The sequence below is a fragment of the Aspergillus affinis genome (genome assembly GCF_023601865.1).
Source record: "Aspergillus affinis strain CMG 70 chromosome Unknown NODE_31_length_300061_cov_88_125253, whole genome shotgun sequence".
Classification (NCBI taxonomy): Eukaryota; Fungi; Ascomycota; class Eurotiomycetes; order Eurotiales; family Aspergillaceae; genus Aspergillus; species Aspergillus affinis.
Window position 1 is genome coordinate 250583 of NW_026515812.1, and position 27021 is coordinate 277603.

The 27021-nt window shown below is 52.1% G+C and overlaps 12 protein-coding genes across 12 annotated transcripts; 9 read left to right on the top strand and 3 right to left on the bottom strand.

Annotated features, from left to right (window-relative positions):
• Positions 1-184: 184 nt before the first annotated feature.
• KD926_006221 (putative C6 transcription factor) lies at positions 185-2680 on the top strand (the record flags this gene model as incomplete). The annotated part of the gene is made up of 3 exons (XM_053099198.1): positions 185-345; positions 690-1395; positions 1454-2680. The coding sequence occupies 3 exons, from the start codon at positions 185-187 to the stop codon at positions 2678-2680; spliced, it is 2094 nt and encodes a 697-aa protein (XP_052957078.1).
• Positions 2681-3431: 751 nt separating this feature from the next.
• KD926_006222 (NAD(P)/FAD-dependent oxidoreductase) lies at positions 3432-4792 on the top strand (the record flags this gene model as incomplete). Its single annotated transcript, XM_053099199.1, has 3 exons — positions 3432-4256; positions 4306-4602; positions 4649-4792. The coding sequence occupies 3 exons, from the start codon at positions 3432-3434 to the stop codon at positions 4790-4792; spliced, it is 1266 nt and encodes a 421-aa protein (XP_052957079.1).
• Positions 4793-5333: 541 nt separating this feature from the next.
• On the top strand, positions 5334-6460 carry KD926_006223 (NAD(P)-binding protein; the record flags this gene model as incomplete). Its single annotated transcript, XM_053099200.1, has 3 exons — positions 5334-5390; positions 5445-5511; positions 5568-6460. The coding sequence occupies 3 exons, from the start codon at positions 5334-5336 to the stop codon at positions 6458-6460; spliced, it is 1017 nt and encodes a 338-aa protein (XP_052957080.1).
• An 86-nt stretch (positions 6461-6546) lies between these two features.
• KD926_006224 (uncharacterized protein) lies at positions 6547-7826 on the bottom strand (the record flags this gene model as incomplete). Its single annotated transcript, XM_053099201.1, has 4 exons — positions 6547-6833; positions 6912-7253; positions 7300-7527; positions 7577-7826. 4 exons carry the CDS (start codon positions 7824-7826, stop codon positions 6547-6549), a joined length of 1107 nt encoding a protein of 368 aa, XP_052957081.1.
• A 1621-nt stretch (positions 7827-9447) lies between these two features.
• KD926_006225 (MFS multidrug transporter) lies at positions 9448-11177 on the top strand (the record flags this gene model as incomplete). The annotated part of the gene is made up of 5 exons (XM_053099203.1): positions 9448-9638; positions 9695-9716; positions 9763-9836; positions 9886-10215; positions 10277-11177. The coding sequence occupies 5 exons, from the start codon at positions 9448-9450 to the stop codon at positions 11175-11177; spliced, it is 1518 nt and encodes a 505-aa protein (XP_052957082.1).
• Positions 11178-11467: 290 nt separating this feature from the next.
• KD926_006226 (MFS general substrate transporter) lies at positions 11468-15675 on the bottom strand (the record flags this gene model as incomplete). The annotated part of the gene is made up of 9 exons (XM_053099204.1): positions 11468-11556; positions 11609-11900; positions 12276-12439; positions 12497-12591; positions 13162-13504; positions 14115-14478; positions 14536-14938; positions 14997-15420; positions 15474-15675. 9 exons carry the CDS (start codon positions 15673-15675, stop codon positions 11468-11470), a joined length of 2376 nt encoding a protein of 791 aa, XP_052957083.1.
• A 694-nt stretch (positions 15676-16369) lies between these two features.
• Positions 16370-17270, top strand: KD926_006227 (DUF1445 domain protein; the record flags this gene model as incomplete). Its single annotated transcript, XM_053099205.1, has 2 exons — positions 16370-17059; positions 17142-17270. The coding sequence occupies 2 exons, from the start codon at positions 16370-16372 to the stop codon at positions 17268-17270; spliced, it is 819 nt and encodes a 272-aa protein (XP_052957084.1).
• Positions 17271-17721: 451 nt separating this feature from the next.
• KD926_006228 (CMGC/SRPK protein kinase) lies at positions 17722-18928 on the top strand (the record flags this gene model as incomplete). The annotated part of the gene is made up of 5 exons (XM_053099206.1): positions 17722-17861; positions 17915-18085; positions 18133-18239; positions 18289-18377; positions 18461-18928. 5 exons carry the CDS (start codon positions 17722-17724, stop codon positions 18926-18928), a joined length of 975 nt encoding a protein of 324 aa, XP_052957085.1.
• A 714-nt stretch (positions 18929-19642) lies between these two features.
• On the top strand, positions 19643-20968 carry KD926_006229 (NADH:flavin oxidoreductase/NADH oxidase; the record flags this gene model as incomplete). Its single annotated transcript, XM_053099207.1, has 1 exon — positions 19643-20968. The coding sequence occupies one exon, from the start codon at positions 19643-19645 to the stop codon at positions 20966-20968; it is 1326 nt and encodes a 441-aa protein (XP_052957086.1).
• Positions 20969-21332: 364 nt separating this feature from the next.
• Positions 21333-22047, top strand: KD926_006230 (peroxiredoxin family protein; the record flags this gene model as incomplete). The annotated part of the gene is made up of 4 exons (XM_053099208.1): positions 21333-21492; positions 21562-21725; positions 21810-21947; positions 22012-22047. 4 exons carry the CDS (start codon positions 21333-21335, stop codon positions 22045-22047), a joined length of 498 nt encoding a protein of 165 aa, XP_052957087.1.
• Positions 22048-22581: 534 nt separating this feature from the next.
• Positions 22582-25008, top strand: KD926_006231 (putative intracellular protease/amidase; the record flags this gene model as incomplete). The annotated part of the gene is made up of 8 exons (XM_053099209.1): positions 22582-22659; positions 22723-22960; positions 23085-23472; positions 23682-23776; positions 24165-24354; positions 24438-24609; positions 24688-24826; positions 24896-25008. The coding sequence occupies 8 exons, from the start codon at positions 22582-22584 to the stop codon at positions 25006-25008; spliced, it is 1413 nt and encodes a 470-aa protein (XP_052957088.1).
• A 905-nt stretch (positions 25009-25913) lies between these two features.
• KD926_006232 (PhoG like DNA-binding family protein) lies at positions 25914-26738 on the bottom strand (the record flags this gene model as incomplete). The annotated part of the gene is made up of 1 exon (XM_053099210.1): positions 25914-26738. The coding sequence occupies one exon, from the start codon at positions 26736-26738 to the stop codon at positions 25914-25916; it is 825 nt and encodes a 274-aa protein (XP_052957089.1).
• Positions 26739-27021: the final 283 nt, after the last annotated feature.

Below are 27021 nucleotides of genomic sequence, written 5' to 3' on the forward strand. Positions count from 1 at the left end.
TTTCCCCAAAGCCAAACTCAAAAGACCTCGTGACCGAGTGCCACCTGAGGCAACACAACCCCGACCGCGGAACATTCCGCCATCTTCCGCCCCCGCGGATTAAAATCCCCCTTGGGCCGTCGCCTCCCCCGGACTATCCAACCGCCAACCACCTGTGGCTATTACAATTCCCTCGAACGAGAACATGTCTGGCAGGGAACCCTTGAACCGATCTCTCCTACCATCCCAGCTAGTTTCGCAAGACCCTGCAAGCCACAGTAACCGGTACATCGAGCACGGAACCATCTCGGCCGTCGACGCGGAAGAACACCCCGATGCCCTCCGGCCGCGGAAGAGACGACGGAAGTATATTTCCAAGGCATGGCATGTGATTATCCTGTTTCGCGTTCCTCTGGCTTTCCGGCCCTGAGTCAAGCATGTCGGTTGCGTTGGCGCGGGTGTGGCGTCCAGAGCGCCGGTTCATCTTGGATCCAGTTGCGCTAATCTTGACCTCCACGGATACAGTAATGAGTGCAAGCGACGGAAGATCAAATGCAATGGCGAGAGTCCATGTCAGAGGTGTGGAAGACAGAGAGTCGCGTGTATCTATGTGGAGGGGGCTGAAAAAGGAAGGGAAGATGGTGGTGGTGGGAGTGAGCAGTAGGGTTTCCGATTCTCCAATGATCGTGAGTATGCTAATATTGGACCAGCAGTATCGACCGTCTCTTTGAGCAAATGCAGAGCATGCAAGAGCAGATCACCGCGCTCTCATCCGCCGTGCATCTGCTCGCCGAAGGGCATCCCGGCATCACGCCTCCGCGGTCAACTGAGACGAACCAACAATCGGTCGTGACGTCACAGCGGCCCTTCAGTCGTTTGTCGACAGCAGGAAGGGACTGCTTCCAAGGCCCTACGACCTCAGCGTTTAGTTTCGACCTCGCGAAATCAAGCCTCCAGAGTCGGGGGATCGTTGAGCGGCATGAAGCAGACGGAGAGGCCGATGCCGATGGATACGTGACTCAGGAACCATCTCCGCGGCCATCCCCCACAGCGCCGGACAAGAGTGTAAACCTCCGAGGTGGTGATGCGCTCTGGATGATTGGGAAGACTGAAGCGCTGCGGCTGTGTCGGGTGTATGAGGAAGAGATGGGAATCATGTATCCCGTTCTGGACCTCTCGGAGCTTTTGCATCAGGTCGAAGTCCTTTATAGCTCGCGGTCTGGTGAGCAGAGTACTGAGGCGTTGGATAGTGATGATGTGCATATCCTGCGCCTGGTATTCGCGTGCGCCTTGACGGCTGAGGCAAGCGGGAGTAGTGAGTTGGCAATGCGTCTATTCGACAGTGTCCGTGAGGTCGCGGATAATTGTGTCTGGGGGGCACCGGCGATTAAAAGTATCATATTTCTGACCTTAGTGGTGAGTTGCCAATTAATTTTTATGAAGTAGGCGAGACGACTAACATTTTCCACTCCAGGCGATATTCTATTTCCAAATGGACGAAGAAACCCTGGCCTGGCGAACAATCGGTATCGTCGAGCGCATGTCGCTGGAAAAAGGACTGCATCGACGAGAAACGCTCACTCAACTAGGCCTTGCGGCAGAAGGACGCGAACGCGTGCTTCGACTTTTCTGGTCTATCTACATCCTCGACATACGCTGGAGTTTTGGAACGGGCATGCCCTTCTCTCTCGAAGACACGGACATCGATCCCTGGCTCCCCGAGCCGGAAGAGAAGACGCCCTACCTGCGCGTCATGATCCGATATAGTCGGATCGCCGCGAAAGTGTGGAAATTTATCTCAGCATTCAACAACACCGACGAGATCAGGAAAGACGAGATGAACTACCTCAACTGGCAGGTTCTGCAATGGATCGGCGCGATTCCTGACTCCCTACGTCTCGACCACCACCCCGTCGCCGATTCTGGTCAGGACGAACCTCGGAGCATTCGTCGTCTTCGCAGTCTGCTCTACCTGCGCTCTAACCAACTGCGCATGCTCATCCATCGACCGGTTCTGCATTCCGCAGCACATATTATGCGGTATCCATCCGAGTCGCAAACTGTTGTCGATATCGCCAAGGATACGATTCGCTTCATCGCGCGCCTCAATGAAACGTCGGATATTTATCGCCTCCAGCAAGTGGCCTTCAACTGGTTCCTGGTATCTGCTCTGGCGGTGCTGTTTCTGGCAGTCGCTCAAACGCCAAGCCAATTCAGTGGATCCTGTAAGGAGGAATTCTACATGGCGCTTGAGCTCGTCAAAGGGTTTTCTACTCGCTCGTACATCTCTAGGAAGTTGTGGAGGTCTATTCGCAGTTTGAGGAAACTAGGACCTCAGTTAGGATTGCATGTTCACGGAAATCAACCCCAACATCAACATCAACACTCTGCGCAGGAGGAGTCACATACGGGTGATGGAGTATACCACCCTGAAGAAAATGGTGAAACAGAGATAGAGTCATTCGACGCACCGGTGTCCACCAGCAACCATAGTCATTCGCCGCTGGACGGAGCGCAAATGACCCGCGAGTTGATGGAGTGGTTCGAAGCGGTCGGAAACCTAGAAGATCAAATTATGGGTGTTGGACCGCAGAGTTTGTCGGATTTGGGATGGCAGCATGGAGGTCGCATGGCGGGTGGGAATGGTTACTTGGTCGATTACGGAGGGGAGCTGTCGAGTTTGATGAAGGATTGTTTCTAGTTGGGTGGCATGGATTATAGGAGGGTCATTGAGCAAGGCGGTGCTTTGAATCGTCTTTAATTAGGATAAGCTCGAGGGTCTTGCCGGTACAAAAATATATAAAACCCACACAATGCCTTTTATAACAATAACTCTACCCAGCACCCATAATGAGAGTCATGACACAAATGAAATCAGCAGATCATCAGGGAGAATATCTCATGCATAATTCCGAACAAAGATAATGTACATTAGGCAGTCATTTCTAAAGTAGGTTAAATCAGGCGAGAAAACCAACCAGCTCGTATTCTGGAACGCGCGGTTGTTCAACTTACGACCTATTATCCGGAATAAGTCCGACTAGTCTGCATGCTCAGCTCCCAACTCCCTTGGGAAGGAGTGTGTAACTATACAGTGGTCATCACAAGGTAGGCATTTGTAGTTATCCGTGGCTGTCAACCAGACGGGTTCATCCACGTGATGAGATGAGACGGTTAAATCAGGAACCCAAGGTCAACGAGAGATCGGAGAATTCCACAATTTACATCCCATTTCCTGGGATAGCGAATGATCGTTTTAAAGGTGGATGCGCTCGGCGGTCTCGGTCCAAAAGAGGGCCGAATAAGGCCCGACGATCGGAGCGGATCAGATAAGATCGTCGGCCGAGGAGGGTCCGCGGAGGGTCCGTTCCCTTATAAACATTGCCATCAGCACTACGCCCCCTTTCCTCCCTGTCTATTTGCTATTTGCATGTTACCTTGTCAAGAGCATTATGCTGGCGGAAATCCTTTTGTTTTGCAAGGCCCTGGGCCTCACCTTCCAGCAAATCTACACCCACCTTAGTCTCGCCCTCTCGCCGCGTCTCCACCGTCTGACCTACCGATCTGTCGAAAACCCGCGAAACGTCGTCGTCATCGGTGCCTCGTTTGCCGGATACCATGTGGCTCGGTGTCTGGCTAGCTCTTTACCGACCGGCTATCGCGTGGTGGTCGTTGAGAAAAACAGCCATCTCCAGGTGACGTGGGTGTTGCCGAGATTCAGCGTCGTTAGGGGCCATGAGCACAAGGCGTTTATCCCCTACGGGTCATATCTATCGACAGTGCCCAGGGGATCATATGAGTGGGTGCGGGATACGGCGGAACAGGTCGTGGTGGATGAAGATGGGAGGGGAAAGGTTCAGTTGGGGTCTGGAAAGACCATCGACTTTGAGTATCTGGTCATAGCGACTGGGGCGTCGGCGACGTTGCCGTCTCGAGTGGGAGTGACGACGAAGAGAGAGGGTATGGAGTTGTTGACCATCGAGCAAGACAGGTTGGTGGCTGCGACAGACGTGGTCGTCCTGGGTGGTGGACCGGCAGGGATAGAGCTGGCAGGGGATGCGAAGTCGCGATATCCGGAGAAGAATGTCACGTTAGTGCATTCGCGAAACACATTGTTGAACGACAACTTCGGACCGACGCTGGCAAAGAGAGCGTTTGAGGAATTGGTGAATGTCGGAGTATGTGTTAAACTGGGAGAGAGGGCAAGTGTCGACGGCATCGAGGAGACAGGAACTGTGCAATTACACTCTGGGGAGACAATCCCATGCGATTATCTGGTATGTATGAGCTGTACGAGTTTGAGCGGTATAAAACTGACCCTGACAGGCAAAATGCATCGGGCAACGGCCGAATTCCGCTCTGATAGAGGCGCTGTCACCCAAGTCGGTCTCCGCATCAGGACATATTCGGGTTCGGCCTACATTGCAGCTCGCCGATTCGACATTAGATAGAATCTATGCAGCAGGCGATGTGATTGAGCTGAACTGCATTAGGAATGCGCGCTCGGCGTTTGAGCAAGCAAGATATGTCGCCAACAACATTGTGTCTTTCATCCGGTCCAAGAAGCAGGCCGAATATCATTATAGCTGGTGGGAGGGCGCAACCAAATTGACACTTGGCCTGGTACGTATCTTATCGGCCATCTTGGTACAGTGCTAACAAACTGCAGACGAAATCAGTGGCGTATATGAGCGACGGATCGGCGGAGATCAGTCTCTCTATGAAGGGCAAAGAAGAGATGGACAGTCCCATGATCTGGCGGTTCTTCGGAGCTAAGGCCTTTGTCGACGAGACAGATGACAAGGTGGATTAACTTGCATATATTGGAAATACGCCTTAAGCAGGAACAAGCCTGGCCATGATTGTACATACACTAATGTCCTGTTACTAAGTATCCAGGGTAGGGATCTTTGGTCTAAGATTTAAAATCATCAGCCTTAATCCGAACAATAGCTTTATTCACAAGCCATGATTGCGCATTCCCTTGGTTTGGGGTGACATCGATTTGTCAGAGGCGCCGTGGTGAAACGTGAGAGAACCCAGAAGTCTTCGTGACGGGGCATTAGGGTTTGGGCGGCGCAGTGAGAAGACCAGGCAGATTGCTGCACGTCAGCCAATAGACCCGGGCGCATTCAGAATCGATCCAAGGATCGCGAGGAAGTCAGAAAAGTGCAGCCGATCATGGCCGGGAAATGACCTGTCATGACCCATGGTGACACAATGCCCGTAGCAGATCGCTCCTGCTGCATTCCATCCCTTGCGTGCGGCCTCTCGCTCCCCAAACATCGACGCGTCTTATTTATCCCCGTCTGCCTCAGTCAATAGACCCTTACAGCGTGCATAGCACCATCATCATGGCGTTTCTCCGACGGTTCCTCGGGTCAAACAATCAGTTCGAAGTCGACGGGAAGGTTTGTTCTCCACCGTTCCTGTCCCATAAGGAGTTTCTTGCTGACAGCTGTTAGCTCGTGCTTGTTGCGGGCGGATCAAGGGGTCTGGGGAAAGCGTTCGCTCTGGAGTTGGCTGCGAAGGGTCGGTTGAATCAGTCGTTAATGGCTTGTCGCAATCTATACTGAGTCTTTCGATAGGTGCCAATCTGCTGCTGCTTGCACGATCTGAGGCTGCCCTCCGACACACGCAGGCTGAGGTCCAAAGAGCGTGTACGAACTCGAAGCAGATCGTCGATGCGATCCCAGTTGACTTGACCAAGCCCGACGAGGTAGTTATGCTTGCATATTCATCGCAAGGGATACTCGCTGACCGTGTACAGATCCACGCTGCTCTCAATCACTACCATACCCCCGATATCCTCATCTGCACCGCAGGCGGAACTCCCACGCAAGTCGGATTTCTCGCCGACATCTCCCCGGAAGCCATCACGTCGTGTGTAGACCTCAACTACTATACAACAATCTTCATCGTGCAATACTGCCTGAAATTATGGCTTGCTGCCGCTCCCACCGCCTCGCCGCGTCACGTCCTCCTCACGTCGTCCCTGGCAGCATTCTTGGGCATTCCGGGCTTCATCGCATACACACCAACTAAAGTCGCGATTCGCGCATTAGCAGATACTCTGCGCCAGGAGTTCCTTCTCTACGATGAAAACATGTTTAGAGTCCACGTCAGCTTTCCGGGACCCTTCATCACCGAGGCCTTCTTCGATGAACAGGACAATAAGCCTAATTTGACCAAGGCGCTTGAAGGAACGAACCTGTCTCGCACAGAACTGGAGCAGAAGATTCCGTCGGCTCGCACCATTGCGAAGAGGATAATCACTGGGGTGGAGAAAGGCAAGACCTATGTACCTGTGGAATGGAGAGGGGATATGCTATTGAATAACATGCGAGGCCCGAGTCCGCGTTTCTGGACTCTGTGGGATTTCTTCCTTGGTATTGTGGCGGCTTGTGCGTGGTGGTTCTATCGCAGGTCTTTCGATCGACAGACGAGGAGGTTTGGAGTCAGCTCCAGATATTCGTATTGATACAAGTTCCTTGCATATTCGGCTTGGGGGCTTCAAGCGAGACCGTGAATGAGATGTATCTTTAATCAACAATGTGTCCTGGTGGATTAAGCAAGTTCCTCGCGGTCTCTGAATAACCATCCTTTCTCCAATAGATGAATATCATTTTTATCACCTTCCGCGCTAGCAATAAGGGAGGCCTTGAGTTCAGCCGTCTTTTGAATCGTGTCATCGTACTGTTCATTGCTGACCCAGCCATCCTCGCTCACACCACCGATTTGCTCACGCCAATGATTCACGACTTTATTCAAGTCAAACCACAGCTGCTCCTGCTCATGAAATCCATCAAGTTCGGCTTCCGCAAACTGTACCGGGCAGGATAGTCCCTTTGTATCTGGTAGATAAGGCTAGTATTCGACCATGCGGACTAAAGCCCCCTTCAGAGTCATTAAATTTCCACTCCATTGCCTACCTGCCCTATCCACTAGATGTTGACGTGGAAGAAGAATCGGGTCACGAAGAGCCTCGAGATGTGGTTTGTTGAGGTGGTCGTTGAGGATGCGGTAATAGTAAGACAGGAGACGTCGGTTGTAAATTTCAGTGGCTTCCGCTTTCTCCGGGCCAGTCAGACTTTCATAATTCAATGGAAGCGACGGTTCTTTGAGTTTGGGAGACTTTTCGATATCTGGGCTTTCAAAGGCCCGAGGATAGCCTGCAACCAATAGACGTGGTTCAATTGTTGTGTGCTGCCAGTCAATGAGACAAGAGATGGCGCCGGAGTCGGGGGAAATGAAGATATTATTTGTATTTAGATCTTAATCTCGTCAGGTATCTTTCGTGAAGTAGTAGAGATGACATACCTGGATGGCGAAGGGTCGGTTGATTCAGGGCAGAGGTGGGTTCTTTTGGAAGTAGGTATGGGGCCAAGGCGAGATATTTGTTCAGTAGACGGAGGTAATCCACTGGAGACTGTTCCCCAGGAAACAACCCATTATGTGGGAAGTCCAGTTCTGCAGGCCTTCCGTAATGCTGAGTCAATTTGATTTCCTTTTCCGCAATAGACGCAAGATAATCGTTGGGGTTCTTCCCTGTGGTAGTCAGACAGGCCGCACAGATTTTAACAATAAAGGAACCCACATGGTCCACGGTAAAGGTCGAGGCCAGCTCGTTTTCCATTCCAGAACATATTATCTGCAGTAGGCCCAATGCAAAGCCGTTCATCCTCTCCATCGCTTTCGAGGCTATTACTATATAATGCCGCCTGAAGCTCTGGAGGAACATCTCTCTTGAAGTAAAGACTCCCGCTAGACCCAAAAGGAAGTTGGAAAAGTCGTTTCTCAATGTCAACAAAACTCGACGCGAGTTGATATCGTTCGCGTTTGCTCATGCTTGACTATTTAGTCTTCAGACCGACACCATGTGCTTTTTCCATAACGATATATTCCACACCGGCAGCATTGCTATCCGACGAAGAGTACCCATAAACTCTGGGCATAGGGAAGCCGTTGGAATGCAGGTAATGGAGAGTAGCAGCTTCACTGGCGGTCACATAATGCTTCGCGCCAGGAACATGATATGGGATCTTCACAATTGCCTCGAAGTCATCCTCCATAACTAAAAGGAAAACCCGATTGAATCCTCCTTCGGCAAGCTTTGTAAAACGCTTCGCCTGGCCGAGACCGATGTGCTTTCCGCTTCTCGCACAAGAGCAACAGGATCGAACTTGACATGGCGTTCACGCAGTCGAATATCTTCATTGTAAACGAATCTACCAGAGGTATAAGAGAACAGCTCTGGGTTAGATATTGAAACTGAAAAGTTGTGTCAATGACGAACACAATGCACGGGAATATAGGGGTGCTAATATATCACTACTAACTCAAAGAGCGACTTTGCTCGAACAGGAGAGGACTGAGTAAGGGGAAAGACGGATTTTGACGATTGATAACGCGTGTAATCATTTCGAATCATAGTCGAAGATATGGATTCAGTGTTGACAAAGGTGAGGGGAAAGAACAGAGACGCGTTGGAGGCAAACGGGCGAAGCTTGGCAGTTGACACCTCAGGCACCCGGACTGTCTATAGATGCTGATTTTGGAAACACATCAGATGTTGTAACAAGGTCAACAAACAGGGACAAAACAAGAGAAAGAAAGTTTCAGACTGTCTACTCTATGGCCTCGCTTGCCTGATAGGGTTTAGCGCACATTTGACCCACTAGGGATTTAGCTAGTTAGCGGTCTCCGAGACCTTTCATCAATTCAAGCATTCTACACGTACATCTCGTCAGAAGGTCTATAGGTCGACAATCAAATATGAATGTGCTTCCATTTCTACCGCATGCAACAATACAATCATGCATAGCTTCGGCCAACTTGTGTCATCAGAGACTTCAATTTATGCTAGAATTCAGAAAATGACAAAAATTGACAAGCGATTGAGGCAAATATCCAGAACGAGATGCAGTCATTTTTCCGAAGACACTGTTAATCATCACTTCTTCTGAAGCTATTAGAAGTGTTCACATGCATATCTTCATTCCGAAGGAGTCACCGCTCGTTTCAGAGGAAAACAGCGACATCGCTCCTTGCATCATAGCTTACTTGATTTATTGGCTTCATGCAGATCATTTATTGACCCGCTTTGTGAGGGCATGTATAGTACTGTACAAGCTTTTATCCCTTGATCTAGTAGCCCGTGATAGAAAAGAATATCGGATATACTTGATCGTGAAGATTATATTGGAATATTTAGAACGTGTCATGCGAGTGCTTCTGGGACGGTTCGGTCCCTGTTCAAAATTATAAATGGTAAAATAATTTCGATCAGGATTGTACTGCAGATGATAACTGCAAGGGACAAAGCCAATTATCACGCAGCTAGTTTTGATTGTCATCGGCTGAGATGTTGCCGTTAGCTAGGGGATTCTGTTCTGGGTACGCATAATAAATGCCTAAAAAGGGCTTGGATTCACTGAATGCTGCTAACCAACCTCTTCGGCATCCAGCATGAAAGCACAAATCCAAGAACCGGCGGTCCGCCCCTATGCTTACAACTGTGTGTTCGAGCATGGTCTGGATTTCACCGCCGATGGCCGGTTTGTCTGCTGGGGGTGTGATAATAAAAAGCATCCTCGGAACTGGCGCAGCGCACGCAAAATTTACGATACCGCGATGATTTTATTCTTAGATTTCTTTGTGTATGTATACTGATCCCAGATGACCACTATTAGAGGCGCTAACGTTGCTGCTTTAGAACCACGACAAGCTCTGCTGGTGTGAGTAGCATCATTCGACTGATATTGACATGTCTGACTGTATCAGGTGTCAGCAGCTGCCAAAGCCAAATATGACTATCATATCGGGAGGGAGCTCTCGGTTTTCTGTTTCGTGACGGTGTGAGTTAACCCTAACTCGCTCCAGTACGCAGTCACTGATTGCCATTAGATTTCTTCTCGGCCAAGTGCTTGGGACGATCGTGTTTCCACCGTGGTCGGAGTCATTCGGTCGCAAGAAACTATACATTCTCAGCAGCGCTTTGAGCGCAATATGTTGTGTCATTGTGGGAGTCGTACATTCTCTGGCGGGAACAATCGTTGGTCGGTTATTTGGCGGCCTTATTTCGGCCATCCCATACACCGTTGGCTGTGGCAGTGTGGAAGATATGTTCTCTTCATGGCCTCGCACATGGGTCCTTCTCTTCTGGACGGTGTCATCGAACATTGGTCTATCGATGGGACCGATCATTGGATCGCACATTACTGAAGCTCTTTCTTGGTATGTGCATGCGCGCTTACTCCTTGCCCGAGAATACCACTAACGCGATGAATATGCGTAGGAGATGGCTCTTCTACATATACGCCATCGCTCTTGCCATCATCATGGTTCTGTTCCTCTTTATCCGCGAGTCCCGCCCATCTCAGATCCTGATCAAGGAGGTCAGCCACATCCGCCAAAAGACCGGCGACCATAGTCTGGAGGCCCTCAACCACGACCATGTCCCCGATCTTCATACATTCGTGCGAACCGCACTCTTTCGACCTGTACAGTTGCTGTTCACCGAGCCTCTCGTCATTGCCACGGCCCTCATGAACGGCTTTTCTTTCGCGCTTCTCTATCTCTTCACCGAAGCCCTTCAACTCGTCTACACGGCCCTCGATTTCAGCGAGACACAAGCCAGCCTTCCGTTTCTCGGGCTGGCAGTGGGCTTCTTTTTTAGCATTCCCTGTCGATTGATAGACTATCGCATTTTTGCCTCCCTTCGTCGGCGGAACCTGCCGATCAAGCCCGAAAGCAAGCTCACCGGTCTGGCCGTAGGAGCTCCAATATTCGCCATCGGGCTATGGTGGTTTGCGTGGACAATTCCGTCTAAAGTGACGGTACACTGGATCGTGCCTACTCTATCGCTCCTGCTAGTTGGGTTTGCGATGAATGAGTTCGATACGGTGTTGTACGTCTATATGGCTGATAGCTATCTCAGCTACTCGGCTAGTGCGACGGCCGCGGTGCAGTTTGTGAGGGCGCTCTTGTCGGGCGTGTTTCCGCTCTTCACGAAACAGATGTTCGAAGGCTTGGGCTATAATGTTGCAGGGTCAGTTGTCGCAGCGTTAGGGACGGTGTTCATTGTTGTGCCGGTTTTGTTTATTATTTACGGAGAGAGGATCAGGGCGCGAAGTCCGTTTGCTAAGTACAGTCTGGAGTTGGAAGGAGATTTGGAAAAGGCGAGCTCAGAGGCCTAGGATACGAAGGGTTCATATAGCTATACTTATTTTCATCTAATGTGCAGAAATAGGATAGAAGAAAGCATCAAACCCTTTGGGATTATATCTTGACTGACCAATCGTGCTTCCTCAGCTTATGGCTTATCCTTCCAAACTCTTGTGAGAAAGTCTTGCATCTTGCCATACTGGTATTCGGGAAACAAGCGGTTGAAGTCGTCTGAAACATCCCAAGCACCTTTAATACTATTGAGTAGCATACCTATTGGCACAGTCCTGATCATTTCAGCGGCCTGCTCGCCAGAAACGGCTCAATGTTTCTTCTCCAGCCCCCATGAGGTATTCAAAATCCCTGCTTCGAGATCTTCGATTTTGACCTTTTCAACGGTAAACGAACGCTCTGTAGCATGTCTTAGCTTCCTGGCTTAAGGTTTCTCCCATAATTAGATTACCTCGAATAGCCTCCCCAATCCTGACAATGTCACCAATAGTGACCCTGTTACCTCTGATTCCTCCGGTCTCGGGCCACTCTCCCTCATAGTCCACTGATCGGGCGATGACGGCAGCGAGATCTGTGACCGTGGTCAAAGTCATGATCGCATTGTCGTGGCTATCGACTAAAATGGCGCGACAGTTCTGAAAGTCAAACACGGTGTCAAGAAGCTCAACATGCTTCGCGGTTCTGTACGGAGAGGCGAGATAGTCCAGGCAGAGACCGGGCTGCAAGAGAGTATATTCGAGGACCTTGGAATATTGTTAGAAGGATAAAACAGTAGCGGCTATAAGAAAGGGGGGTATATTGCCTTCGCATTCTGGTTGACCTTTCTCAAATAGTTTCTAATAACTTCTTTTCCAGCCCACCAGGGTATTTCGACCGTACCTGCTCTGCAAGGGAATTCATCATTCGTAATATGAAGAGATAACAAAGATCAAGGGAAAGATACCTTCCATATTAACTGGACGAAAATCATTTTACCCCTGAAGCGATAGCCGCATTGATGAGGGTTTTCTGCGATTGCTGCTCCGGGTCGGTCAAGAGTTGAACGAATGATAGAAGACTATGACTGTATGAGTGCCTCGCAGGGCTTCGATTAGATTGTTCTTGTCGTTGTAATTCACAACACGCCAGTGGATCTCGGACGAAATATCGGGGTCTGAGGCGCCCTTGACGAGGTCAGAAGTGTGTAGCATTGACAGGTCGAGACTGCCTACTTTGCGAGATAAAATGGTGATCTCATGTTTTCCTGTGGCCAGAAAGGCATCGATCACTTCTCTGGCAACTTCTATGAACTAGTTAGTCACCATTGCTTATTGACTGGTGTGTTGGAAGATATACATACGTCCAGAGCCGCCTGCTATTGTATCACCATCGCGGAATTTTGGTTTGGAGGCAGAAATGAAAAAGTCAGTTAATCGAGGAATGCTTTGACGAAATCTAAAAGCATTAACAGCCGAGCATGCTCTACTTATACCAATCTGATGTGAAGTATGACCGCGGACCTGGATGGCTCCTAACCGCAAGAGGGATAGACCGATCGACGTCGCCCGCGGCGGAAACAACTCGGGGTCGCTCCGCCGCGGTCTTAGTAGCCACCTTCTCTACCGCCATTTACCTGCAAATATTCTTCATGAAGCACAACAGTTACAAGAAATCCCTCTTGAATTAGGTGAAGGACCTCGTCCGACTGCGCTACGCCAGGAAGGTGAACCTTTCGAACAGGACGCCCTGGGGACCGCCTCTCCATTCTTATTCGCTGTTGAGGATTGGACAATGCAGGAGTTGATATTGCCTTGTTTGACAGTCTCATTCAAGGAACAGAGCCTACAATGGGGGATGAGGGCCTCTAAATGAGGTTAGCGAATTCATAGCGATGTGCGAAAGAGGTCTCAAATAAACAGAGTTGATGTTGCATATTGAACAAGCCTTTAGGTTATTGGATGCAATTCTATGAGAGAAAACGACTCTAGAAATGGCGACAAACAACAAAGACAGCAGAAAGAAGACATAAAGAAGGGGACCAAACGCCTTGTGACATGCAATACCCCGGGAATCTGGAGTGGAGGCTTCCACGCCGTCTTTCTGAACAATTGAAAGCAGACCTCATAATCACCACCGTCCTCCTCCTGGACCCCCAAATCCACCACCACCACCGCCTCCATGGTGTCCCCCGAATCCTCCTCCTCCTCCAGGGGGCCCCCCAAATCCATCAAATCCACTACCCCCTGGTCCCCCAAAGCCTCCTCCATGGCCTCCATGGCCTCCATGATGACCACCAAACCCTCCTCCACCGCCGTGATGCCCGCCGAATCCGCCTCCTGGCGGTCCGCCCATTCCCATTCCCATGCCGCTATGATGCTGTCGACCTCCCATCCCACCTAAGGCTCCCAGGTCCCCCATTCCGGAATGATGTTGTTGTCCGCCGCCACTGATAAATGAACTGAGACCGTATCCGCCGCCGCCTTGGGGATGGGGTCGATGACCGGGGCCGGAGTTCATTCCCATCCCTTGCCCCGAGTCCATGCGACGATTGAGAAAGCTTAAACACAGTCCCATCTTGTGGTTGATCTGTTTATGGTGTATTTGGCTTTGTGGTCGATCGCCGAGGAGTGTTCGCGGTAGTAAGGAATTATGAACCGAGGAGAGAATGGTTTGGAATAACTTGGAAGTTTGAATGGCAAATTAACTAGAAAAATAGAAAATTGTAGGGTTTCCGTTAATCCCGGTAGATTGGCAACAGGAACTATAGTTATACCTGCACACCCGCGATGAAGTCATGTCGTCATATCGAAATCTCTTGCTCCACCACATGCAACCCTAAATCCACCTTTCTTCCCAGCATTCCAGGTGCATTAGCTTCAGCAAGGGGCAATTATGTATATTTAGCTTCAGACCCTAGTAACGGTACCTAAAGTCCAGCTCCGCATCTCCCGTCTTCACTCGCCTCGTATCTTCCTTACCCTCCAGAATCCTCTCTTTCTCCCGATCCTCCCTTCGAAGATACCATGCATGTACGACAATGACACCCTGTGCGACCGCTAAAGATCCTAATGAAAAGGCATTCCCGAGCACATATGGCGACTCGCGGTAGACTTGGCCTGCGACGATACCAGCGCAGTTCCCGAGCGTTTGCTGGAGTCCGATCGCGAGGGCGCGTCGGTATTGCGGTGCCACGTTGACGTTCAGCCAGGCGACGTTCAGTCCGACGCCTGTGTATGTGGCGATCCCGCAGAGGTAGGTGGCGAAGTATTTCACGGCGTTGTTGGAGACGGAGAGCAGAATGATGTAGCCGACGATGCCGAAGACGTTGGTTACAAGCATGAACTATCCAGGTGTGAGCACTTTCGCACCAAAAGAAAGGAACTAGAATGGAGAAAATACCACGGAGAATTTGGAATACCGATCGGCGCAAAATGCGACCGCAATAAACACGATGGCCGCCCACATATACACCGGCACGGTGAGCACGTTACTCATGAGCGAATTATATCCGATGCTCTGCAGAATCGTCGGCAGGAACGTGCTGAACCCGTACAGCAAGATGTCCTGACAGAATTGCGTGACAGCACTGAACATCAGTTTCGGGTCGCGCAGGGCGAGACGCATTTCCTCCCAGCTGAACTCTTCACTGCCCATGTATTTGCGTCGCTGTTCGTTGCGCACGCGCATCATCCATTTCTCCTCGTCGGTGAGGAAGTAGGCGTTTGCGGGATCGTTGGGGAGACCGAACCAGATGAGAAAGGCGCAGATGATGCTGAAGAGGCCTTCGATTATATACACCCATCTGATCAGGATATGTTAGCGGTTATGAGGCCTGGCGAGAGTGGATGGAAAGGACATACCGCCAGCCGGCCTTGCCTCCAAGTCCGTCCATATGGAGCAAACCATACGCCAGCAGTCCTCCCACGGCCCCTGAGATTGCAGCGCAGCTCATCAGGTACGAAACCCGCTTGGCTTGCTCTTCGCGGCGATAAACCATCGTCAAGTACAGGTTGAGACAGGGGAAGAGTCCGGCTTCGCAGGCGCCCAGAATAAGTCTCGTAGCGTACAGCGCGCCCACGTTTTCCACGAAGCCCGTGAAGACGGTTGCAATGGACCAGACGATGCACAGACCCGTGAGGATATTGCGCGGCGTGAGCTTCTTCATTAGTACCGCCCACGGCGCCTCGAGCAGGACGTAAGTGACGTAAAAAATCGACACAGCGGTCGAGAACTGAGTCTCCGAGGCACCGATGTCTTCGGGCATGCCGGCTACCTTGACATTGCCTGTGGTAGTGAATCAGTAACACGATCGCAGAGGGTTGATGGTGATGGCATACCGATGTTCGTTCGATCCAGGAAGCAGGACAGGTACGTGAGCATAATAATCGGCACGAAGGCTAAATCCAGTTTCATGAGCAGCTTGCTCTCCTTTTTCGGATCAAGCACGATGTCCTCAACATCGCCAAAGCCGGCCTCGTCGAGCGAGGGCTTGTCATCGGGCGGTTTGCTCTCGAGGGGGATATCTTTGTTAAGCGACATCGCACCAGTGTTGGTGTGCGTTCGAGCGAAATTGTGAATTGAGTTATTGCAAAGGACAATACACGATGGAGACCGCAATTGATAGCTTCGTCCTTGTTAATTGTCAAGGTTTGGTGTGAATGAAGCGAGTCAGCGAAATCCCATCCCACGGCAAACGTTAAAAACTCCCAACCCTAAAGCCACCCCAGGGCATTATCTCACAGCCATGCCATGATACGACAACCCCCTGCCCACCGGTCTATCATACCCCATACCACCAGCTTTCCCCGTGTTATCGGGGTATCTTCTTGAGTAATAGAAACTCCCTGTGCCAATCACGCCGTGTATCTCGGTCGTTCTCCACAAGTGGGCCTCCCTTCGGCCCGACCAAGGTATGATAAGCCCCAAAGAGGGGGATTTGTGCACCTTCGACCTCGTCTAGGGTTTGCCGGGATGTACGAGACTCTCCAATGACCGTCGATCCTAGCCCATCGGTGGCGGAAGGTGTCCCCGACGTCCCCCAGGTATCGGGTGTTGGCCTCCGATGTGGATATGGGGTAGAGAGGAGAGACCAGGATCATCGCGAGGGGAGATAAAGGCTCCAGATAGAAGTGAGGCAGTCAAATGACATATCCATAATCTCATAGTAGTTTCAATGGTGTATTCCACGCTGCATTTCGAAATCCTTCATCGTAAGACATCTCCAATAGTGAGAATGTCTTCACCATCGCCATCTCACCAAGCCCGCATTCTCAGCCGAAATAATCTCATCACGAATACGTCTGGCATCGCCCCGGGCTATCTGCAAGCCAATCTTTTAATTCTCCCCTCTAAACACGCTCGAGACTTCCATGACCTGTGTCGTCGCAATCCCGTCGCTTGTCCCCTTCTCGGCCACACCACTACCCCAGGAAATCCACACCTCATCGAACCACCTTCATGCATCCAAAACCCTGACTTCGATATCCGGACCGACTTCCCCAAATATCGCGTTTATCAGGGCGGCAAGTACCTCGTCACCCGTGACGACCTGCTCGATATCTGGCGCGATGACTACGTCGGCTTCCTCATCGGCTGTTCGTTCTCGTTCGAGGACGCTCTCACGTCGGCGGGTCTGCAGCCAAGACACCAGAAGACCGGCCGAATCGTAGCCATGTATAGAAGTAATATCTCGCTTTTGCCGGCGGGAGTTTTCACGGGCGGGTCGTGCATCGTGTCCATGAGGCCGTACCGATCAGAGGATATCGAGGCTGTCAGGGACGTAACGAGACCGTATCTCGCGACGCATGGAGAACCTGTGGCCTGGGGATGGGAGGCGGTGCAAAAGTTGGGAATACAAGATATTAATCTGCCTGATTTTGGTGAGCCGCAGGTTTTTGTGGACGGCGAGGTTCCAGTCTTCTGGGTAAGAGTTATCCACGTCTTTCTGTTTCCTCCATGCAGTATTTTGTCTGGAGAGTAAGTCGATTGCTAATGGACTTTAATAGGCTTGTGGGGTGACTCCACAAATGGCAGTGGAAACTGCAGGGAGCAAGATCGAGGATTTGGTCTTCGCTCACGAGCCCGGACATATGTTGGTGACTGATTTGACTGTGGACGATTTGCAAAGATTGTGAAGGAAGGCCGTGATGGTGCCTTGCCGAATATTTATTGACTTCGCAAGGTGTACACGTGAACAGTGTAAAATGTGAATGAAGGACCATGTTATGATCACAAGTAAACGGGTTCTTATAACCAACGCTATCTCATGCTGTTGTGGCCAGCACTTCATGTTTTTCTTGCTCTGGGGCTGGTCAATGAACCTGCAAGCATTGACAGCATCACACGTCAACAAACAACGGTGGCCAACGCTTCTATGCCCGTTTGGGCGGTCATCATGAGTGAAAGAGACATGTTCAAGCCGCGTGGCTGAACCTCAGGGACATTCGCACTGCCGCATTGCTCTAAGATAAGAGGAACTTCTCGTCGGTTGAATTTCACTTGTAACCAACGACAGGCAAGTCGGTATCAACCTCAACCTCAATATCGAGTTCAACCATCCACCCGAACCTCAGGCTTTCTGCTATAATGGCCGACCATCATGCGCAAGACCGCCCTGGTGGCCCGCTCCCTGTTTTCCTTGCGGACACATACAATGGAAGACACTTTGTGCTTAGGAAGATCGGACACGGTCAGAATTCCACTGTATGGCTGGTGCGAGATCTGCGGTAGGTTCTTACCCTGCCTCGGAATATCCCTAACAGTTCGCAGCTTGAAATAGTACCCTGATTGCATTCTCCAGAACTGGCTACTTCCGAGACCTGAAGATCCTATCGTCTGATTGCTGCGGGGTGGCTCGTGGCATTTCTACGCGGAACACTCTCACGCAACTGCGCGATGCGAATCCTCAGGATCCTGGCTACGCCCACATCGCAGTACTTACGGGCTGCATGTATGTCTTGTCTTCGATATTATAGGCGAAACATTGGCTACATTTAGGAAATGGCTCCCTGGTCATAGACTGCCACCCAACGTCATGCGTCTCTTCACGAGGTCACTTCTTCTGGCGCTGTCGTATGCTCATGGATCAGAGGTCAAATATACTGGTAAGTGCTCAGCGGAGCTGACGGTATGACTGAAGTTAATGTATCACAGATATCAAGCCGGAGAACATTTTTGCGATGATCAAGAATAAATCAGTCATCACCGATCTCTATATCCCCAACAACCCGAATGGCCCAATGGTGTGCGACACATGGACCGATCCAGCTGCAATTCGGTGCCAACCCTGAGAAGGCATTACTTTCGAGGCATACGTCCCCTGGAGTTCGATATTGTTCTAGGAGGCTGGGGCGCAGCTAGCTGGGCCGACCTCCATTACAACAAAACGATTCGGCCAATAAGATTCCGACCCCCAGAGTCCCTTATCATTGCCCCCTGTCCTCCCAGTTCTAGTATGGACTTCTGGAGTCTAGGCGCGACGATGGTGGAAGCCTTTTTCGGTGTATGGATGTTTGAAGGCAGTTTTCGCACGGGAGGTCCTTACGGTCCTATACCAGATTCACTTCGTGAGAAGGGTGATCATACTCTCGTGCAACAGATCTTTGACGACAGGGGACGAGTCAAAGGGTTACCGCGGCTGCGTCTCCCGACGCTTGAAAATGCTTCCTGGATGCTAGGTTTGGGCGAACGAGACCGCGTTGGATTTGCGACATTTTTAATATCGCTAATGAGAGTCAATCCTGAGGAGAGGGTAAACATCGGCCAGTTGATATATCATCCGTGGGTGCGGTAGGTTGTGCCAAACTCAGGTTTGATTCTTCCTCTGGGTCGAGCTCCTTGAATGTCAAATAAATATCCAGTCAATGGCTACGTGAATTCTTTCTGGGTCTCTTCGAGGCAAGAACTCCGGATATCGGCATCTCGAGTTCTCATGTAGATATAAATATTCACGGATAAGCGGCATGGGAGAGAGACAGGCGCCTTGATTCCAAAAATGCCCAGTACGTGGCGTCGAGTGCCCGACAGCAACGAGGATATAGATTGCAGCGGCTTACGGGTGAGACTGAAAGGTTCGATTAATTCCATTCCAAATCCGAGCCCAAGTCCAAGAGCTTATTCCCCCCCACCTTTGATCACGCCAGCTCTGGGCACGACAGCGTAGAGGTAGGATATTCAGCATTTGAGGCATTTTTCAACACAATTGATCGGTCTGGCATGAGCAGGGGAGGATGATTCGACGAGAAGAGAAATTAACCAGGTGTTTCTATGCAACATCTGCAAATGAAAGTGCAAGAAGAAGCAACTCGGAGACAAAACGAAGGCGCGACTCCAAATGTCCCCGGAAAGGCCAATTTGTCAGCAGCGGGCCTTGCCTGGCGATTTCCTGTTCTCTCCAATTTCCAACTTGGACTCCGACACCATCGCGCCCACGTTATAAATACTCCATACTCCCATCAACCATGGCCTTTTCTTACGACAATTCCCTTGATCAAACACCACCGTCACCATGGGATCCACCGCCTTTCGCACGCCCCCCGTCGTGAAGTCCAGCGCGACTCCCTTCTTCACGCCCGCCAACAATGTCGGCGCCGCTCTCCACCCCGACGACCCCAGGACTCCCACGCTCTTTCGCCCGCTACAAATCCGCGACCTGACGCTCAAGAATCGCATCATCGTGTCCCCCATGTGCATGTACTCCGCCGAGAACGACCCCTCCTCCCCCTCCGTCGGCGCCCCCACGGACTTCCACATTGCCCACCTGGGTCATCTCGCCCTCAAAGGCGCGGGGCTGTTCTTCGTCGAAGCCACCGGCGTCCAGCCGAACGGCCGCATCTCCCCATACGATGTCGGACTCTGGCAGGGGGTCGACTCGCCGCAGTTTGACGGCCTCAAACGCGTCGTGCAGTTCTCCCACAGTCAGGGCGCCAAGGTCGGGGTGCAATTGGCGCACGCCGGTCGCAAGGCGAGTACCTCCCCGCCGTGGATCGCCGCGGCAGCCGGAAAAATGGCCTTGAAGGCCGACGAAAGCGTGGGCGGGTGGCCAGACAACGTCGTGGGGCCCTCGGGCGGTGCCGAACATGCCTGGAGCACGGATAACGATATGTACTGGGCTCCTCGCGGGCTCACCACGGAGGAGGTCAAGGAGGTGGTGCGTGCCTTTGCAGACAGCGCCAGGACGGCCGTCCAGGCCGGCGTCGATGTCATCGAGATTCACGGCGCGCATGGATACCTCATCCACCAGTTCCTGAGCCCCGTCACCAACACGCGCTCGGACGAATACGGCGGCTCGTTCGAGAACCGGACCCGTTTGCTACGGGAGGTGGCCATCGCCATCCGCGAGGTCATCCCCGCCGGCATGCCGCTTTTCCTGCGTCTCAGCGCGACCGAGTGGTTGGAGGAGCAGCCCGTCGCGGCGAACACCGGGTCGTGGGACCTGGAGAGCTCGGTCCGTCTGGCGGCGTTGCTGCCGGAGCTAGGCGTGGACCTGCTGGACGTAAGTTCAGGGGGTAACCACCAGAACCAGAAGATCAACATCCACACCAACTACCACATCGACCTGGCGGCCCACCTACGCAAGGCGATCCGGGCGGCCGGGGCGTCGACGCTCGTGGGCACCGTGGGATTCGTCACCGAGGCTGAACAGGCGCGGGACATCGTGCAAGGAGCCGAGGCGCAGGGGACGGAGGAGATCGTGTCGAGACCGGAGCCTCGCGCAGACGCCGTTCTGCTGGCGCGACAGTTCCTGCGCGAGCCTGAATGGGTGATCAAGACGGCGAAGGCTCTGGGGGTGGAGGTTACCGTGCCGGTGCAGTACGGACGCGCATTCCAATAGACACGCAGTAGGATGGATGGATGGATGTACATACCTAATGATAGAATATACATGAAGCTACCTTGAAGTCTATACCATAGAAGGGCATCCACCGGCGACCTCCGATCTCCAAGGGAATTCCCCCAACTCGTGTACACCGTACAGACAAACCGACCCACCGCTGCTTGCGTTATTCACTGCTGAGCAGTACTAATAGTGGGTGCCTCAGTCACTGCACTCCCCTTCCCTCGACCCCGCACTCTTCGCTCTCTCTTCTCTTCTTTTCTCTTCCTCTCACTTCCTCTTTCCTTTCTTCTCTCTACATCTTCCATCCTCCACAACCCACTTCTCTAGCATCAATTCTATCACCCCCACTTCTCTCAACATGTCTCTCAAGCCCGGTGACGCCTTCCCCGCCGACGTGGTCTTCCAGTACATCCCCTGGAGTGAGGACAAGGCCGACGCGAAGGTCTGCGGAATCCCCACCAACTACAACGCCTCGACCGAGTGGGCTGACAAGAAGGTCGTGCTGTTCTCTGTGCCCGGTGAGTTCCCAATTCTTCCTCTACCGTCAGTCCTACAATCCTCTCATCGACAGTGCTGACAATTGATAGGCGCCTTCACTCCCACCTGCTCCGAGAACCACCTCCCCGGCTACATTCAGAACCTGGCCAAGCTGAAGGAGAAGGGTGTCGACGTGGTGGCGGTCATCGCGTACAACGACCCCTTCGTCATGAGCGCCTGGGGCAAGGTGAACGAGGTGAAGGGTGACGATCTGGTACGTTATTCTCCATGGTCACTTGACTGACCGGTTCCTTGGTCGATTTCATGCCACGACGATCGATACTAACGACCGAGAAAGCTCTTCTTGACCGACCCCGAGGCTCGCTTCTCCAGCAGCATTGGCTGGACCAGTGGTGAACGCACCGGTCGCTATGCCATCGTGGTGGACCACGGCAAGGTGACCTATGCGCAGCTCGAGCCCGAGAAGGGCGTCAAGGTGAGTTGTCCGTCGCGTGGATCTGGCGGGGTTCAAACCATTCTAACGTGGGGGTTTCGCGTAGGTGTCCGGAGCCGATGCCGTGCTGGCCAACCTGTAGATGGCCGATGATCGATGATCGATGCACGACGGACGATGGACTTCTGGTCTAACTGATGATAATGGATTTACGAGACATGGACTGCGGGGGACAATGGCCGGTTGCGACTTTCGATCTGGTTCTACTGAGAGTAGTTAACTAAGAGCCTGAGATAGCTGACCAAGCATTACTTGATCCGAACTCCACTGATCGGCTGTGTTTTTGTTCGTAGAGAGCGAAGAGAGAGAAGAGACGGTGTATCCCCTCCCCCACCATACTCCGTACGGTGTAACTCCTAAGTCCTAACGCCGAGTCAGCAGAGACCCTTTTTTGTCTCAGGGACCTTGACGGTGGTCCAGAGTTCCTCCTATACTCGTGTGGACTGACAGGGAGAAAGTCTCCGACCGCAGAATGGATGATGTCATCCATCTTCGTGCCTCTTTTCTTTACCCCACCAGATCGCCTTATAAATCGCTTTCTCCCCACTCCCTCTCATTTCTGCACTGCACATTGTCTTCATCATCCCCTTGAAACAATTCAGAAGTTCACAACAAAATGGCCCCCAAAGTGCTTGTCGTTCTCACCTCGCAGGACAAGATCCCTGCCAACGGTCACCCGACTGGATGGTTCTTGGTAAGTCCCGCTTCCTGTTCATGTCTGTCGAAATCATTCTCACCCATTGCGATGCATGGATAGCCCGAATTCGCCCACCCCTGGGACGAGCTACAGGGCAAGGTCGACATGGTGATCGCCTCTCCCAACGGCGGCGAGGCCCCTCTGGACCCCGGCTCCGTGAAGATGTTCGAGAGCGACCCCGCCTCGGTCAAGTTCCTCAAGGAGCAGGAGTCGCTGTGGAAGAAGACGGAGAAGCTGTCCGACTTTAAGGACCGTGTCGGCGAATTCGACGCCATCTTCTACGTCGGAGGTCACGGCCGTAAGCTTTCTCCCCCTTTCTTGTTGCACCCATTTCAATCCCCACCGTCCCACCCTGCCGAGCTGTTCAGACAAACGAATCAGTTTCATCCCATCTGGCACGAGCTGACCTCCCATCTGCACAGCCATGTACGACCTGCACTACGATGCCACCTCCCTGGGACTGATCCAGTCCTTCGCTGCCGCCAAGAAGCCCGTCGCCGCCGTCTGCCACGGCCCGACCGTCTTCGTGCGCGCCGTCACCCCCGACGGAACCCCCTTGCTGTCCGGTGCCACGGTGACCGGCTTCTCGAACGTGGAGGAGGACCAGGCGGGCATGACGTCCGTCATGCCGTACTTGTTGGAGGACGAGCTGAAGCGGGTGTCGGGCGGAGGCTTTGTTAAGGCCGCCGAACCCTGGGGCGAGAAGGTTGTGGTGTCGCAGACCGCGGGCTCCGGCGCGACGCTCATCACGGGCCAGAACCCGGCCAGCGCGGCGGGTGTGGGCAAGGCGATTCTCACGGCGTTGGGTCTGTAAGATGGATATCACTAATTAGTATGCTTTTTTTTTTCAAGTCATTAATTTGTTGTCCGGTGGTCCAGCGTAGCCTCTAGTTTTAATCAATCTCGTCCAATGAGCATTCCAACCGTCCCCATGTTGTGGTTAATCTCTGCAAGGACGTCCGCCGGTCTCCGCTCTGCCTCTTCACCTCTGCCTGCATATCGATTAATCTGACACTCAGCCTGCCCGACGATCGGCATTCCCCGCGGCCTCTGCGCGAATCAAGTGCCGTGCTGACCCGGCGTGGAGGAGTCGTCTGCCCACTCTCCCGTGGAGGTACCGCCAGGGGTACATCGCGTGAAGATAGGCTTGATAGCAACTTCTCTCCACCAATACTGCCCTTCATTTCCCCCTTATTCCGGGCGCATTACACCTCCGGCCAAGACCAACACGGCAGGACGGCCACGATGCAGGGTGCACTGCGATAGCTGTGCTGGCTGCACCTGCAAGGGGGTCGTCGGTGTCACCCCGCTGCTTGATTACGGCGGGAATAAGCATTCTGGATTCCTTGTCCCCAGATATTTAAATATTTAAATCAGCCGTGTGTCACGATGATTCCGGTATTAGACAGGCAGGCAGCTTCCTCTGTTTTCTGTCCATTTCTTGCTTCTCCGGGCGGGCGCAACTTTTAGAGACGACTCGATATATATCTCTCTAATACCAGTCGACAACATGGTTAACGCTCTGCTTTCGGCCTTGCTGGTCCTCCCTCTCGTGGCGGCCCTGCCCACTCCTCCTGGCATCCCTTCCACCACCACCGCCAACTCCGAGTTGGCCAAGCTGACCGTCGCGGCGCAGGGGTCCGGCAGTGACTATGACCGGGACCTTTTTCCGCATTGGATCAGCCAGGGGAAGTACGTTCTCTCCTTCCTCTCTTTCTCGTTGACTAGAATATGAAAACTACCTACAAGGTTTACAGGTGTTGACAAAGCATCAGCAACTGCAACACCCGCGAAGTCGTCCTGGCGCGCGACGGTAAGAACGTAGAGCAGGACTCTTCTTGTGCCGCCGTCAGCGGAACCTGGGTTTCGGATTACGATGGCAATACTTTCACCGACTCCAGCGATCTGGATATCGATCATATCGTGCCTTTGTCGAACGCCTGGAAGGTATGTCGCTCCCCGTAGCCATTGTGTCGACGGTGTCCCCAAGGGAGTACTTGTGAACGCTAACCATGACCACCTCAGTCCGGTGCAAACAAATGGACCACTCCCCAGCGTCAAGCCTTCGCCAACGACTTGACCAACCCCCAGCTGCTGCCCGTGTCGGCCAGCTCTAACCGCTCCAAGGGTGATAAGGGCCCGGAGAGCTGGAAGCCGTCTTCGTGTATGCTTTCCAATTTTTCCCCTTCCCTCCCGCTGTCCTCTTAACTATGGCGTGGCTAATACTGTGTAGCATCCTTCCACTGCACCTATGCCAAGATGTGGGTTAAGATCAAATCGGTGTATGATTTGACCATCACCAGCGCGGAGAAGAGTGCGTTGGTGGACATGTTGGATACGTGTTAAATTTCCGGGTCCGGATTTGAGCTGAAAGGACTGCGTGGGTGAGATTTCAATGTTGAAGCAGTCTATATTTATAGTTATTTCCTCCATTCAGTGCGTTTTCGTCTGCTGTGCAGAACCTCATGTCCAAAATGCTTCTTCGTTGGAATTCCATCCAGATACTCAAATTTTTGCCGTATTCGCTCGCGTTTACTGATGAACCCTCTCAATGCCACACTCACCCCGATCTTCATGGCTGCTACTATAAATTGATTCACCATATAGCCCACAACCTCTCCATGTTAAGTACATACGACCACAGGGTGTGGAGAACAGGGCTTCCCGTCCGCTCAGCCGTACTTAAGCCACACGCCGGCAGGTTAGTAGTTGGGTGGGTGACCACCAGCGAATCCCTGCTGTTGTATGTTTTGTTCCTTTTTTGTTCCCCTTGTTTTCGTTCGTCCATTTTGTTTGTCCTGGCTTACCACACATTACATTGAGTGGTAGGCGTGGCCCATCGATGGACTGATAATGTCACTGAGTTGTGTTGAAGGACCCTGAAGTGAGGTACCACTCGATTTATGCATTTTGACCATCCAATGGTGTACTGATATAGATATTGAAAAACCAAATTAGTCCTGCCGCCACGCCCACGATGGCGTTATGGAGCCTTCAGGAAGTGTGCCACTGTATTTGTATAGCGTGGTGCCTTTGACCATGTAGTGGGTGCAGACGTACTTGTCAACTTTTGAAGTTGACGATCCATCCTGGGACCCGGATCAGTGTCGAACTTACATCCAGGTGGCACTTAACATTCCTACCGTACGAGAAATTTGTATTGATTGGAAGCATACTGGTTACACTATTAGAAGGTCGAATATAAATACGAGTGGCTGTGCAGGTATCTGTGAGTTATAAATCCATTGGCGTCATCGACCCCGAACAACCACTGGATCCGACAGTCGCCGGGCGATTTTGACCCATAGGGTGTCGGCTCCACTGACGGGGTTCTCAACAGCCGCGTACAGCTCCACAACTAGACTGTAATACGGTTGTTGGCCCCGGCGTTTCCCTTTGTTTGCCGTGGCCTTCTGGAACTGGATCCGCTCAAATGTATGCTGAGTTGGAGGCTGAGACGGTTGTGTAGCGCCAGTGTAGGAGCCACTGTACTCCAACCCCATCCGCGCAGCTGACGAGCCCAGGAAGAATCCGTGGTCACTGTTGTTTGGGCTTGAGCCTGGGACGGGTATTAACGGCGGCGGTTGACTGGGCTGTAGCACCACCTTGGCGGGCTTTCGCTCGGACTGCTTGTCACGTTTTGGCATGTGCTGGACTAACTCTCTGATCTCGCTGTACTGCCCATTCACAATCGCTGATATTGACATTGAAAACGCAATGATCCTCTGTGTTGTGCTGTCTGGAAACGTGAGGAACATGGGCCCGTGTGTCCACGGTTGCAGGGAAAAGCTACATGAGATGGAGATGTAATTGCGCCGGTAACAGGTCCAGTTCTCGTTGATTTGGAAAAATCCCTTGTGGATCTTCGCCTGGATCTCTGGCTTGATGGTCTGCCCTCCCGCCATAATTGGCCGAAGGATGCTGGTATCGTGAAATGGAGGGGCATCGGCCATGGACGGCTGGAGGCGCTGGACCGGGTCCATCAATACAGAACCATGCTGAAAGTTTATACTGGAGGAGTGGTCCATGTATCCTTCAAGTCCCGTGGTCATTGTGTATGGAGCAATTCTGGACATATTGCTCAGGCTCGATAACGACGGGAATGGGCCTCCTCTGTGAACAGTGGAAGTTCCCGTGTAAATATCGATTTTTTCTAGCAGCTCCGTGCCCCCGGACACAGTAGAATTTGGTGACTGAAGAGCAGGCGATATAGTAACGGGAGGGTGGCTATCGCAGATAATCGTATTCATGATTAACTTCAGTGCGGAAGTAATGCTGTGCAGGAATTTGACTTACAGTGAGGGAACGTGGTGGGATCGGAAATCTGACATCCTTTCAAATCAGAGACCCGTCGAGGAC